The following is a 14,898-nucleotide window of genomic DNA, read 5'->3' as shown; positions in this document are numbered from 1 at the left end:
CAGGTTCGCTTAAGGTGCAGGTTCGCATACGGGTGCAGGTTCGCATTTGGGAGCAGGTTCGCTTAACGTGCCAGGTTCGCATACGGGGGCAGCTTCGCTGACGAGCCAGGTTCGCATATACGTGCAGGTTCGCTTAAGCTGCAGGTTCGCATACGGGTGCAGCTTCGCTGACGAGCCAGGTTCGCATATAGGGGCAGGTTCGCTTAAGGAGCCGGGTTCGCATACGGGGGCAGGTCTGCTGACGAGCCAGGTTCGCATATAGGAGCAGGTTCGCTTAACGTGCCAGGTTCGCTTTCGGAGGCGGGTTCGCTGACGGGCCAGGTTCGCGTGCGGGCGCAGGTTAGAGGGGCGGGGCAGGTTCGCGGAGGCACCGGCTTCGCGGTGGGTTCGTCGCGCGACGGGAACGAGCCACTTAAAGGCCCGCGCCGCCGAGACTTAAAGGGACGCACCACCAAAATAATTTTTTTTTTCCAAAAAATTACGACCCGCTGTGACGCTACGCCCCGCTCTGGACGCGCGCTCGCTGGCCAGGCTTTCCCCTTGTTTAATAAAAAAAATATTCAATTTCCATAAAATAATTGTCAAATGATATTTTTTCTCTTTTTTACTATTCTAAAAGCAAAAAATTCTTTCACGTGGAATTTTTTTACTTAATCCGAAGAAAAAACTTTGAATTGAATGGTAACCCTAGGTTTTCAAAGTACCAGCAGACCGCAGGTCACCTTTGGGGTCAGTGGTCCCTTAATTTTTTTTTTTCATTTTTTCTTGGCAACGAGGTTCGCCCGGTTTCAATTTTTAAAAAAACTTTTGCCTTTCAGAAATATTTTAATCTTGAAATCTAAATATTTTTGAATGAAAATTTTTGACCGATAAAGAATTGTAAAAAACTTAGAAACTAGAAAAGTGGAAATGAAGAATTCGGGCTTTTCCTCGTTGCAAAAAAATTGTTTTTATTCAAAGAGCCGTTTGTTTTTTAAATAAAAAACCATTTTTTTGCAACGAGGAAAAGCCCGATTTCTTCATTTCCATGAGCATCTCCTCGAGTGTCAACTTCTTCAAACTAGAAAAGTAATGCAATTTTTTTTATTTATTTTATTTAAATAACGAGATTTGTGCATTTTTATTTATCAGAAACAAAATTCTCACTGAAAATTTTGGTCCACAAATCAGCTAGACATAAAAAAGAGGCTCTCAAAATGATCCGAACAGCGATTTCCGGTGGAGAAAGTGATATTTTGAGGAAACCCAGGTCAGACCTAATCGGCGCGCACGCACCAGAGCATCTCGACCAAAACAAACTGTGCGGAGATATTTTACTTTTTTCGAGTGCGCGCCGCGCAGAGCCCAAGCGAGTGCGCGGAGAGAATCACCTGGCGGCGGCGCGACCTGAGCGGCTCACTCAGGTAGTCACTCGACCGACGCACCCAGCGACGATTAGATGCAGTTGTGAGTTGCAGGCAAAAGGTGAACATGCTGAGGGTGCTCGCCAGGGCGTACAGCCGCAGCACCAAAGTGGTCAAGGCGCCGCACGCCAGTGTCCTCGTGGCGCCGCAGGACAAACTGATCGACGACGACGGCGCCGTCGTCGACGACCGACCACGGTTCAAACCTTATTCGAGCATTCCTGGACCGCGGGCGCTGCCGCTGATCGGGAATTCGTGGCGCTTTTTACCCTTCGTAGGTGAGTAGGAGATTATTTTTTATTTATACCTCCCCTTCATCTCGGGTCTAGATGGATCAAAAGGATCAAAATTGGAAATGCTTGCATTATAATAGTTAGTAGTGATACAAAGGTAAATTCTTTTTTTTTAATTTCTAAAAATATATAATTTTCAATTAAATAAAAATTAAGCTTCGGCTTATTTTTTTTTTAGCATTTGTCTTCAGATGTTGAGCGTTGAAATAATATTAATAAAAGCATACATTTCTAAATCTGGCCTGATCTAGCTGTATATTCTGTACAAATGTGACAATTTCGCTCAATTTAATAATTGAATAACTAATAAATTTCGTTGTTTCTGAAATTGTATTGATTGCAAGGGCAGGTTATTGCGGCTGTAGCCCCAGAATTTCAACCTAATTGAACATGGAATATTCTCTTCATAGTTAAATGTTAGATTTTAAAACACAAATTAAAAGTTATTATTTAACAAAAAATACAAAATATAAAAATTTTCTTACGTCTTGGTTTTCTTAGGTTTTTACTTATAAAAACATCATTTTATTCAAAATAAAAAATAATTTGATTAAAAATGACACATTTTAAAATTAAATTTATTACATAATGTAAGCTTAAATTTTTGTATTTTATAATTTTTATTAAAATAACTTTAATATTTAAAACTACTTTTTTAAATTTTTACTCTTGTGAATAGCGCAACAATACTTCAGCATTTAAAATTATTTTTTCTTCGTGTTATGTAAATTAATCTTTGCATTCCTGTTATGATGCAATTATAAATGAAGGAAAGTTATGATAATTGTGGCTCTATGGGAAGTTTGATTAGATAATTTTAATTGTCTATATATAAAGTGACGCAAAGAAAGTTTCAAAACTCATAATATCATGCAGAACCAACTTTTGTAATGGAAAAATCCTCAGGACCAAACCCTAAATCTCAGAATCGTGTTATTTTTATTAATATTTGCATATTAATTAAATCAGAGTGTATTTAAATTTCATTGAATGGAACAAAATAAAAAATGAACGATAGAAAAGGATTCATAAGAAAACAAATCGATGTCATTGAATACCTTTTTTTGGGCTGATGCTGTCGCGAATGAAGTGCAAACCTCTTGAGTAATTGAATTATTTCACCTGAGCCACAAGTCATAAATTCGGATTGAAAGTAAATGTGCCGCAGACGGACGCGCAAAACCGCCGGCTCATTGTGATACCGCTCAAAATTAAGTACGTCCAGACTAAACGGTTACAACACAGAGACCAATAAGGTATGAATGTGCGGTTAATTTCCTCAAACGTCTCTCCATAAAAATGCCAAGACGTTTCCTATTGAGAAAAGCAGACGCGAGTTATTGGCCTATACCAAAAACATCGCGTTCGATTTTTACTTCTTACAACATCTCTCGAGAGATCGAGAGGCGGCTCCACGCTTCATAGAATTAGATAGAGCCAATTTTGCATCGGCGCGTTTGCGGTCACAACTTTCTATGGGGGGCTCGCGTTGAGAACAACAACTGCTGAAAAAGATACGCCTTGTGTGTTGTTTTTGTGACACACTTTCCTTCCCGAATTCGATGCAGTCCATTGTATTCTCAGTCAGGTGCTGGGACCCCTCAAAAACGTCTCATCTGTTTATCCATCGATTTGCTCCGTGGTTATTTGGCACAAAGTGGAGTTCTCTGCATCAATAATAACTTAGTCTCAGTTGAAAAGAAAAAAATATTCAAGTCAAAACTTCCAGCTGGCTATAATTTTGCCAAAATTACGATACCCAGGATTTGTATTTAATTTTAATCATTTATTCTGAATCAATTTTAAGGACAAAAATAATTGTAGAATAACCATAAATTAATCAAAATTATTGCAAAAGAAATATTCCGGCACGATTAAAACTCTAATTGTCACATAGAAGAAATTCCATTTCTCTTTTTCTTAATTAAAAAAAGTATTTTCTCACTTCAATTCTATAAACTATAACATTATTTTAAAATTGAAGACAATTTAGAAAAAAAAACGACTGAGAAAGGTTTCTGCCTCTAGTGTTGCAAATAAATATCAAATTTAATATAAACTTTAAATCTACATTCAATTTCGAAAACAATACTACAATGAGTTGAATTAAAAGAAAAAAATTATTTTCTCCTTTTTGCAGTGCTTTCTCAATTTAGAGCGTTTACGATCACACGCCATAAACTAGGTTTGCAAATAAATTCTTAATCCCTTTCAAAATGCAGATAAAACTGGATATCGTGAATAGAAAATAGAAATGATTTCCCTTTCTATTTAATTCAATCTTTTTAATCCAAAGGAAAGTTAATATTATATAATATTAAATGGTGAAAGGATTATTATTGCATAACAATACGCGCGCATTAATCAAATCAAGCGAGAATTCCACGCATTAAAAACGCTTATGTAACGATATAAATTCAGAGATCAGTGTCGGTGAATCGCGCAAAGAGCGTGCAAATAGGTAATATGATAAATAAGCACCTTTCAAGTTTGGATGTGCAAACAGACACGCGCCGAATCTGATAGCCGTCGGGGTCAGAGGTCTTCCTCCTTCTCGTGTTTTTTTTTTTTTTTTTTTTTTTGCCAAATCTGTTCACGCACGGTGGGGAGTTAAATGGACCAGGTGGGCTTTACGTGTTGAAATCTGGCGAGTAGAGAAAGAAGACAGACCACTCCTGTTTGTATTTAGTTTCTTGAAAAAAAAAAGCTATTCCCATGATAGAAGTTTCTACTCCCGCCGAGAATAGACTTCGGAATGGAGAGAAATTTTTATCTCTTGTCCTCTGTTCAAATTGAATTGAAGGTTGCGAGATGCGAGGTGATAATTGAACCGGCATTATATTATTATTATAAAAGCGGCGGCGACAAGTGCCGTAGACAATGAAATTCGTTTGCTGCGCATTGCTGCCCGCAAACGTCACATATTAAAACGTTGCCCTTGGAGCAAACATCAGTCTAATGCAAAAAATTGTGGCATGACTCTGGTTGAAATTTGAAGGGCTAAGTTTGCTATAGATCATTCTTATTTGGCAACAACAACGCAGTTACATAAATTATTAACGTGACCTTTTTGCCATTACACAAAAGCAATGACCATCAATCAGTTTTGAAACTCGTAATCCTTGAACTTTCAAATTTTTTTCACACCATCAACTAAAAATAAATTGAATAAATATTAGGGAATGGGTTCTCGAAAAAGGTTGCAAATTTTTATGAAATATAAATGGCCTAGTTTAATTTAACTACATTTGAAATCTTTTCTAGATAGGATATATTGAAAGGAAAAATTTATTAAATTTTGATAAAAACTTGATCAAAATAGTGCATAAAGTCAACAAAGATTTTTCCTGATCTGATAATGATTGGAATTTATATCAATTTAATACCAAGAAAAACTCATTTCTTGTAAAAAGAAATAGCAAAGATTTCAAGAATTTTGTTCTGTTTATTCTATAATTAATTAAAAATATAAAAATTTCGGTATATTTTGTAATTTTACTCTTGTATTTTATCAGAAAAAAAGTAATTGAGTTTATATTGAAAAAAATGTTGCTGCAAATAATAAGATTACAAATTGAACCTGGTAAAATAGGTTAATTTTGGTTTGATTGAAACGTATAAGAGGAAAATTTGATGAAATTTTGTGCATTTTTCAGTTCTTTTACTAATGAATGAAGTGTATCTTTTTATTCCTTATTATAGCATGAAAATGTTCGTAAAATAATTTAAAAATGAAACACATATGGTACAGTAATCATATAAGAGAATAGAACGTTTTCCTCAATTAAAAAACAATTATTAAAGGTGATTGGATTGGAAAATTGCAAAATGCACTTTCTTAATTAAAGACTCGTCGCGGTAGAAGAAAGTGCCGGCGTGCGAAATTGGCACATTCATTTGAAGTCCATTACTCCAATTTCGCAAGCGCCACCTGCTGCGTGTCGTAATACGAATTTTAATCAAGCGAGTCGCTCACAATTAGAGCTGCGAGAAGAAAAAATCTTTTATCTTGACACCTAAGGTGCACCTATTTTTTTTTTTTACATCCTACTCTCGTCCGACTGCCGTGGAGAGGGCACGGGAAGGTTGAATAGTTTCACCTTCAACTTTCGACGAGAAAAATATTTATACTTTGAGTTTATTTTCGTCTTTGATGAAGAAAGGAAACTTTAAAGTCTTGTTTAAATTTGATTCCGTTTCTGCTTTCAGGCACGTACAAAATCGAGGAGGTGGACAAAACGTCCCAGCAGTTGTACGAGGAATTCGGTCCGATTGTCCGACTGGGCAATATTCTCGGACGACCGGACATGGTCTTTTTGTTCGACGCGGACGAGATCGAGCGTGTTTTTCGAAGCGAGGAATTGATGCCAATGAGGCCGTCGATGCCATCACTCAATTACTACAAGCACGTGCTCAGAAAAGATGAATTTGGAGATACTGGAGGTGTAATTGCCGTGTAAGTTTGCGTAAAATCAAAATTAATTCTTCTGTTTGAAAATTTAATAAGTTCATTGATGCATAAGAAGACTAAAAAATATTATTATTTAATTAATTTAAACGTAATTTTATTTACAAACATTAAAAATATATTTATGTATTTTTAAATATATTTTGATTAATTTTATATAGTATAAAATTTATTTTTTATTTAATTTTAGTTTTTAAGTAATCTAAAGTTAATAAAATATAAATCGTTATAGATTTTTATTTAAATTTACTACGTTTTGCTGTAAATGTGGTAAAGTTTAAATAAATTTATTGATGCTGTTTCCAATTTAATTTTAATGTATTAGAAATTTATTTAGATTTCGATTAGGACAAGATAAAAAATAATTATTAATCAAAAATACAATATTTCAAGTTAATTTCTTATTTCTACGATTGAGTGAGGCAATTTTAGTAATTGAAAAAATGTTCATAATTTTGGGAATATCTGCATTTTTTTTAATAAGCAAAAATGTTAACTATTTTAAAAATGTCTCTGTGGCCTCTTTAATTTTAAATTTTGGCACTAAACCGCAATTTGTGAATGTCGACGCTCATTTTAATGTCCTGCCAAATTGCACTTACCCCTCTTACGTGATTGAAATACACAGTACATGCCAAATATGTGTGTTAACTAGCGAAATCTATAGATCTAATCGTGGTGTTCAAAAAATTCTTAATGTCCTGGAGAAAAGTGGACTGTGCTCGCATGAGTGCGCGTCTCTCTTTGCAAATCATTTCTTACGTTACACATTGTATAGTCGCAGGAATGTTTGTTCTCTTCGCTCTCTTTTCACCGCAAAATAATGCTGCAATTCCCATTCACACGGCAGAAGGCAAATAATGCACTAATGTATAATGACTGATGCTCTCTCGACTAACAAATGAGTTGGACTTTTACTTTTTACGATCGGTTTCCTGCGCAAAGATACATAATTATATATCTGGGGCACAAATGCGTAACAAGCAAATGCTAGAGATTCACTGGACTGCTCAACCGCACTATTATCTTTCCAGAGTTGTAATTTAAAATGGCAAAAAAGCTTATTTTATAGTTTATAGTTAAGTGGAAAAGGAAATTTTTCATTTTTTTATCGCATAAAATCGGCAGGAAACGTTAAATTTTGTACCGAGATTTCAAACAATTTTAAAATGAAGCACTTAAAATAATAGACATGCATTGACTGAAGGTCCAAAGTTCATTCAGTCAATGGATCCTTCTTTCTCATTATGATTTTAAAAATATGAGAAACTACAAAAGATGACATTTTTTTTTGAAAATTTTGAGCTTTTACAATACTTTTAGTTAGGGTCATTTTTTTACGGCATTGAAATAAATAAATCAATTAATTTCATAGTCCTGTCAACATATATATTACTTCCTTTGAAAAGAAAACAAAAATAAGCGATTAAAAAATTGGGGATAAGTTTCTTAAAAATTATTGCTGTTATAATTATAAATAATACAAGCATTCAATTCAATAGATTTTTATTCCATTTTAGATCAAATATTTACAACGATCTTTATAATAAGTCTAGTTACAATTAATTCAACATTCCACACATTCATTCAAGTTTACACAGCAGATACTCATGGATATCATAAAATAATTTGTCGTAGACCAACTTCTTCGCTTCACTAAAAAAAATATTAGTATCGTTAATTCGCTTCAATCTTTCCGGAAGCTTGTTAAAGATTTTTGAAATCATAATTTCTGGGCTCTGTGTTGTTAAAACAGGTTTTATATATAGATCCTCCATAGAGACAGGATTATTCCTAGTGTTATGATTTTCATAATTATGCTTTTTTCAGAATTTTTAATTTGAAAGATGTATTACGGCGAAAATATTTGAAAGGTGTATACTTTTGGCAGGGTCAACCGATCTTAACCATATTCTAGGACCTTAAAGACCATGCCAGGAGGTTATCAAAAATATATAGTTATACCCCGTTATCTCGAAATTTATGGGTTTTACGGGACATTGAAATTTGGATTTTGGAAATTTTCAATCAACTGTATCTTGGCTTCCTGTGGTTGTAGAACAAAATTCTGGATATGGTTGAATTCGTTTTGTTGCCCTCTACAACTTTGCTGTTGATTGCAAAATCGTAGGTCAAAGTGCAAGGTCACTTCCGGTGACCTCGTGACCTTTGACCTCAAAATTGAAGTTTATCCCCCAATTTTATTTTTATTCTGAAATAGCCATTTTGTAGAGCGTAAAATTTTACGTTATATAGAAAAATAAACCAGATGGCGTTTTTTGATATTAAATTAATAAAAAAATAAAAAGATTAAAAAACGTGGTTTTCCGAGCAAATTTTCTGGTAAAATGTCTTTGAGCCTCTGTAACTTTGTCCCTGAGCAAGATGACCCAAACTACCTAATGACAAAAAGTAATTGTCTTGACACGGTCTATTCAGAAATGTATTACACATTGTGACCAGGTCACAAAAGGTCATTGACCCCGGTGACCTTTGACCTTACCATATTTTTTCCATCTTGTGCGACACATGGTTCGAAAGAAGACATTGAGGCGGTCATTTTCGTACCCGGAATTTTGCTGTAGCTTCACCAGAACTCGAGTTATTGACGTTTTAACTAATTAAAATTGTAAAAATTGTAAGATGAAATAACTAAAAACGTCAATAACTCGAGTTCTGGTGAAGCTACAGCAAAATTCCGGGTACGAAAATGACCGCCTCAATGTCTTCTTTCGAACCATGTGTCGCACAAGATGGAAAAAATATGGTAAGGTCAAAGGTCACCGGGGTCAATGACCTTTTGTGACCTGGTCACAATGTGTAATACATTTCTGAATAGACCGTGTCAAGACAATTACTTTTTGTCATTAGGTAGTTTGGGTCATCTTGCTCAGGGACAAAGTTACAGAGGCTCAAAGACATTTTACCAGAAAATTTGCTCGGAAAACCACGTTTTTTAATCTTTTTATTTTTTTATTAATTTAATATCAAAAAACGCCATCTGGTTTATTTTTCTATATAACGTAAAATTTTACGCTCTACAAAATGGCTATTTCAGAATAAAAATAAAATTGGGGGATAAACTTCAATTTTGAGGTCAAAGGTCACGAGGTCACCGGAAGTGACCTTGCACTTTGACCTACGATTTTGCAATCAACAGCAAAGTTGTAGAGGGCAACAAAACGAATTCAACCATATCCAGAATTTTGTTCTACAACCACAGGAAGCCAAGATACAGTTGATTGAAAATTTCCAAAATCCAAATTTCAATGTCCCGTAAAACCCATAAATTTCGAGATAACGGGGTATAACTATATATTTTTGAAAACCTCCTGGCATGGTCTTTAAGGTCCTAGAATATGGTTAAGATCGGTTGACCCTGCCAAAAGTATACACCTTTCAAATATTTTCGCCGATTAAGGTTTTTAAATAGGCTTTTCGTAAACGAGTTTGCATGGAACTTTTCAACTGAAATTTTAGCCTAAAAAATCGTCTTTTAAGAAGGAAAAAAGCATTTTTTTTTCACTAATATAGAAACGAAATTTTATTAAAAAACACTTTTTCATTCATATTTAATTGATTTTTTTTTCTTTCTAATTTTTATAGTCATGGAGAAAACTGGTACAATTTTCGTACAAAAGTACAGCAACCGCTGCTGCAGCCACGAATCGCCAAATTGTACGTGGGACCAATCGAAGAGACTGCGGACGCCTTTGTTGACAGGTGAGTGATTTTATATTTTACTCTTTTCTCCGCATCTTCGTAATTATCCACTTGTACAAGTGGAGTGGAGCGACTGCTCGTTAGGCTAAGTGTTTGTTGGTATTGATTGTTGTAATTAAGGAAGAGGCGCGAGATGTGCACCTTTTGACCTAAAAAGAAAGAGAGGATTAGCGTCGGCCGCGGCGTGTCTCTCTCGCTTTTCATCTTTACGACTGATTTATTACGCGTTATTTACACACGACGCACTTTGGCACCTTTTCAAGCGCGCTTTTCATCTGTTGCAGGATCGAAGCGATCAGAGACGAGAACAGAGACGTGCCAGAGGATTTCATGAATGAAATTCACAAGTGGTCTCTTGAATGTAAGAAAAATAAATTTATTAATTCTTCTAGGTCAATACAAAAAGTTAAAAATTAAAAGTGAAGTTAATATAATTAATAAAAAATAAAAGTAAAAACTTTATTACGATATTTATTTTCATTTTTAACAATTTAAATAAATTAAAATTAAAAATTTATTATTATTTCCTTTTAAATTAATTTACACGATTAGTGTCTTGAAAAATTGAAAAGTAAAAAAATGCGTATATCTATTACTCTTTAAACGTGTTACGGCTAAATTTATATAAAGCATATAAATTTGAATACTTGTAATCCCATTCCTTTGAGGAAAATATCATTATAATGAAATAATTGATTGTGGTGTGAATTTTTTTTGTATACTTTGGAATTCAGTACGTTTAAAATGACTAAAATCACTGCATTTCCTCAATTTCACCAATAAGATAAATCAAGAACATCATAATATATATAACATATTTATGAAAAGACGTAAAGAATTTGAAGCTAGTAAAAGCTGGTTATTAATTAAAAGATTTATAACTTATTTTTATCATACTTCTGGCAATGAATATTCATTATAACGTGAGTAAAAGGACTGCATATTATACAATGTAGCAATTTCTCATTATAACGTTGGTTACATTAGAGGTAGACCACACGAAAATCCCACTCGCAACCGCACCTTGGGAAAAACATTGATGCATTGTTGTGCTCTTTGTTACATTTGTTGCTTTCTCACCTGCAGCAATAGCCCGCGTGGCCTTGGACAAACGACTCGGCTGTTTGCAGCCGCACATGGACCCTGAATCCGACGCCCAGCAGATGATCAACGCCGTCGGCACTTTTTTCAAAAATGTAGGAAATTTGGAGCTGAAAATTCCCTTTTGGAGACTCTTTCCCACGCCCACGTGGAATACCTACATAAACGCCTTAGATAAAATTAGAGCGTAAAATTAATACCAAAAAAATAAATCAAATGTATTCATTTAATTTGAAAAAATTTTAGTGTCGCCAGCAAATATATCGATTCTGCAATGCACGAATTGGAGACGAACCCGAAACCCCTGGACCACTCTTCCTCCGTTTTGCAGAGGATTTTGGTCAACGCCAATAAAAAAACCGCGTACAACCTTGCCCTAGACATGTTCCTCGTCGGCATCGACACTGTAAGAAAAGGCATTGCAAATATTTACTCAGTTTGATTATTTTATTTGCGTAGACGTCAGCAGCCATCGCCTCAATCCTGTACCAATTAGCCTTGAACCCTGACGAACAGGAAAAACTTTACCAGGAAGTTACCGAAGTTTTGCCAAATCCAGAATCGCACCTCACCGCTGAAAGCATTGAAAGTCTCAGTTATTTGAAAGCGTGCATCAAAGAGACCCTCAGGTAAAAAAAGTAATGCTGTGTAGCAAAAAAATCAATTTATTCTTGAGTGAGAAAAAAAGACTAAAATTTGTAGCTGACGCAGGAGTCGCCATAAAAATCGCACTTCAAAGATTAAATTTTTTTGCATTTTTCCATCAAAATAAACTTATTGCAAAAGAATATATTAATTGAAAACAACGTGAGCTTGCGGAGATTTAATCATATAATAAATATATTTAAAAAAAAGCTTCTGAAATTAAAATAAAATACTTTTTTAGTCAAAAGAGATGAAAAAAAAAATTGATTTTTCCTCTTAGAGAAGAGAATTTTTGTATTCCAATTAAGGGTGGATCCAGGAATGATTTGGGGGTGATTGTTGATGAAAAGTTACCATTTTGAAATTCATATATGTTGTTGGGGCTGGAAAAAGGTGCTTCCTCCTAAATTTTCAGCTAAAAATATTGGGTGCTTTTCCGGGAAATCAGATTTTTCCAAAAACACTAAAATACCAATATCTCTGCTCCTACTAAGAATAAACGTATGCTCTTTTCACATTCAGACGTAACTTTTTACGCCCGACAACTTTGCCATTGACAAATTTTGCGTAGGTCAAAGATCAAGGTCACTAAATTACAAATTTCACTTTTAAACGCAATTTTCGCAAAGAAGCACCCCTCAGATTTTTTTCGCAGTATAGGAAAAAATGTAGCCCCAAGTGTGTAGAACAAAATACTTGATTTTCAGAATGGTAACTTTTACTGTTAAATTTATAATACTAACTAAATACTAAAAAACAGTGAAAAATCACTTTTCCGCAATAGAAATTAATTTTCAACCAGCGATAACTCTGTTTCTGTTACAGAAACGACAAAATGTGTAATCACAAAAAGTGTTTGTCTTGACTTTCTGCATCCAACCATGTATCAGTCAAGAAGGTCAGGTCACCTAAGGTCATTGACCTCGGTGACCTGTGACCTTAAAACACGATTTTGCAAGTTTTCTGTGTAGGAAATAATAAAACCTATTTCAATTTCGAAAAATAATTTCAAAAATTAGCAACATCGTGTTTAAAGGTCACAGGTCACCGAGGTCAATGACCTTAGGTGACCTGACCTTCTTGACTGATACATGGTTGGATGCAGAAAGTCAAGACAAACACTTTTTGTCATTACACATTTTGTCGTTTCTGTAACAGAAACAGAGTTATCGCTGGTTGAAAATTAATTTCTATTGCGGAAAAGTGATTTTTCACTGTTTTTTAATATTTAGTTAGTATTATAAATTAAACAGTAAAAGTTACCATTCTGAAAATCAAGTATTTTGTTCTACACACTTGGGGCTACATTTTTTCCTATACTGCGAAAAAAATCTGAGGGGTGCTTCTTTGCGAAAATTGCGTTTAAAAGTGAAATTTGTAATTTAGTGACCTTGATCTTTGACCTACGCAAAATTTGTCAATGGCAAAGTTGTCGGGCGTAAAAAGTTACGTCTGAATGTGAAAAGAGCATACGTTTATTCTTAGTAGGAGCAGAGATATTGGTATTTTAGTGTTTTTGGAAAAATCTGATTTCCCGGAAAAGCACCCAATATTTTTAGCTGAAAATTTAGGAGGAAGCACCTTTTTCCAACCCCAACAACATACATCATGAATTTCAAAATGGTAACTTTTCATCAACAATCACACCCAAATCATTCCTGATTCCGACTTAAAAGTCAAGTAAAAGAATAAAAAAAAATGTTGAACCTTCTATTTAAATTCGAATCTCTAATTTTTGATTTGTTTTTTATTTTTCTTTTTCAGGATGTATCCAGTTGTAATTGGAAATGGTCGGTGCATGACGAAAGACACTGTGATATCAGGCTACGAAATCCCCGCAGGGGTAAGAAAATTATATGTGACTCACTGTGATTCCCGACATAAATGTCGTGTATTTATTTGTGCCCGTCTTGCATGATGATTAAATTTGCATTAAAAATCTCATAATTTCCTGACACAATAAAATTTCTCTGGAGAGAAACACGGAAAAGTGAGCTGAACTCGTACGTGCCGGACTATACCGCATGAGATGGAAATTCCTTTCTCCTCTCTTGAGACGTGCGCTTTTTGTTACAAGAAGAATTATAGAAGGGTCACGTAGTTTTAACTGCTACTTCAGAGATGAGAAAGGACAACAAAATTTGATTGTGCTGACTCATCTCATGCACTGATAAACTATTACTATGAAGATAGGAGGCTGCACTTGTTTCAAAGCACAACTCCCACAATCGCTTGAGATTTTCTCTTCAAACCGCACTTAAACCCGTTAATCGCTCTTTGACCTAACTAAGAACGCTAACGGATTCAATTGAAAGAAAATTTAAATAAAGAGAAAGGGAAAATTTTCTTACGTAGAAATTTTTTACAAAATTTATTTGTTAATTTCAATTTTGTAGAAATTTTTTACAAAATTTATTTGTTAATTTCAATTTTGTAGAAATTAAAAAAAAATTTATTTGTTTATTTCAATTTTGTAGAAATATTTTACAAAATTTATTTGTTAATTTCGATTTTGGAATAATTTTTTTAGCTAAATATAAGCCACAATTTTTAGTTCATTATCTACAATTCTAAAAATTTAAATATTTGGCTTTTTTTACCTAAAACTGTATGATTTTCACATGTTTTATAAATTTTAATATCAACAAAAAGTGGACACTAAACTGCAAAGGATTTTGCAAGTGTTTTTAAATTTTAATATTCTATTTTGACCGCAGGTTCAAATCGTATTTCAACATTTAATAATCAGCAACCAAGAGAGATATTTCTCCGACCCAAAGAAGTTCGCCCCAGAGCGGTGGTTGAAAAATTCGCAGTGCCAGGGTGACACGGGTGTGTGTCCGGTGCGAAAACCGGTGCACCCGTTCGTCTCTCTACCCTTCGGCTACGGAAGGAGGATGTGCCTGGGAAGACGTTTCGCCGACTTGGAATTGCAAACCCTCATCGCCAAAGTATGAAAAACTATACGACCAAAAAATTTACCCAGAAGTCATATTTATTTTGATTATTTCTGCAGATTGTGAAGAAGTTCAAGGTGGAGTATCATCACGAGCCTCTGCAGTACAAAGTCACGCCAATGTACATGCCGACGGGCCCTTTGAAGCTGAGGTTCATTGAACGATGATAATTTTCTCGCAGGATAAAAAAATTACCATTTTGCCATTTGTAATAATAAATTATCGTGGTAAATTATTAGGTTAAAAATTAATTTACTGTACTAAAAAAATGTAATTCTGAATAAAAATTCTAAATAAAGAAAATTATT

At 34.4% G+C, this 14,898-nt stretch overlaps 1 protein-coding gene across 1 annotated transcript; it reads left to right on the top strand.

The window, feature by feature from the left end:
• The first annotated feature begins 1,352 nt into the window (after positions 1-1,352).
• Positions 1,353-14,873, top strand: LOC132200253 (probable cytochrome P450 49a1). The gene is made up of 10 exons (XM_059625585.1): positions 1,353-1,681; positions 5,906-6,152; positions 9,771-9,887; positions 10,172-10,248; positions 10,974-11,175; positions 11,235-11,394; positions 11,448-11,617; positions 13,398-13,476; positions 14,351-14,584; positions 14,650-14,873. The coding sequence occupies exons 1-10, from the start codon at positions 1,471-1,473 to the stop codon at positions 14,755-14,757; spliced, it is 1,605 nt and encodes a 534-aa protein (XP_059481568.1). The 5' UTR covers positions 1,353-1,470; the 3' UTR covers positions 14,758-14,873.
• Positions 14,874-14,898: the final 25 nt, after the last annotated feature.

The sequence above is a fragment of the Neocloeon triangulifer genome, unplaced genomic scaffold (assembly GCF_031216515.1).
Source record: "Neocloeon triangulifer isolate White Clay Creek 2 clone unplaced genomic scaffold, ASM3121651v1 ptg000014l, whole genome shotgun sequence".
Taxonomy (NCBI): Eukaryota; Metazoa; Arthropoda; class Insecta; order Ephemeroptera; family Baetidae; genus Neocloeon; species Neocloeon triangulifer.
This window is presented reverse-complemented; position numbering and strand designations above follow the sequence as displayed.

Coding starts and splice junctions, on each gene's coding strand:
- LOC132200253 (XM_059625585.1), top strand. CDS start 1,471: ATGCTGAGGGTGCTCGCCAGGGCGTACAGCCGCAGCACCAAAGTGGTC. Junction 6,153..9,770: donor ACTGGAGGTGTAATTGCCGT/GTAAGTTTGCGT, acceptor TAATTTTTATAG/TCATGGAGAAAACTGGTACA. Junction 10,249..10,973: donor TCACAAGTGGTCTCTTGAAT/GTAAGAAAAATA, acceptor TCTCACCTGCAG/CAATAGCCCGCGTGGCCTTG.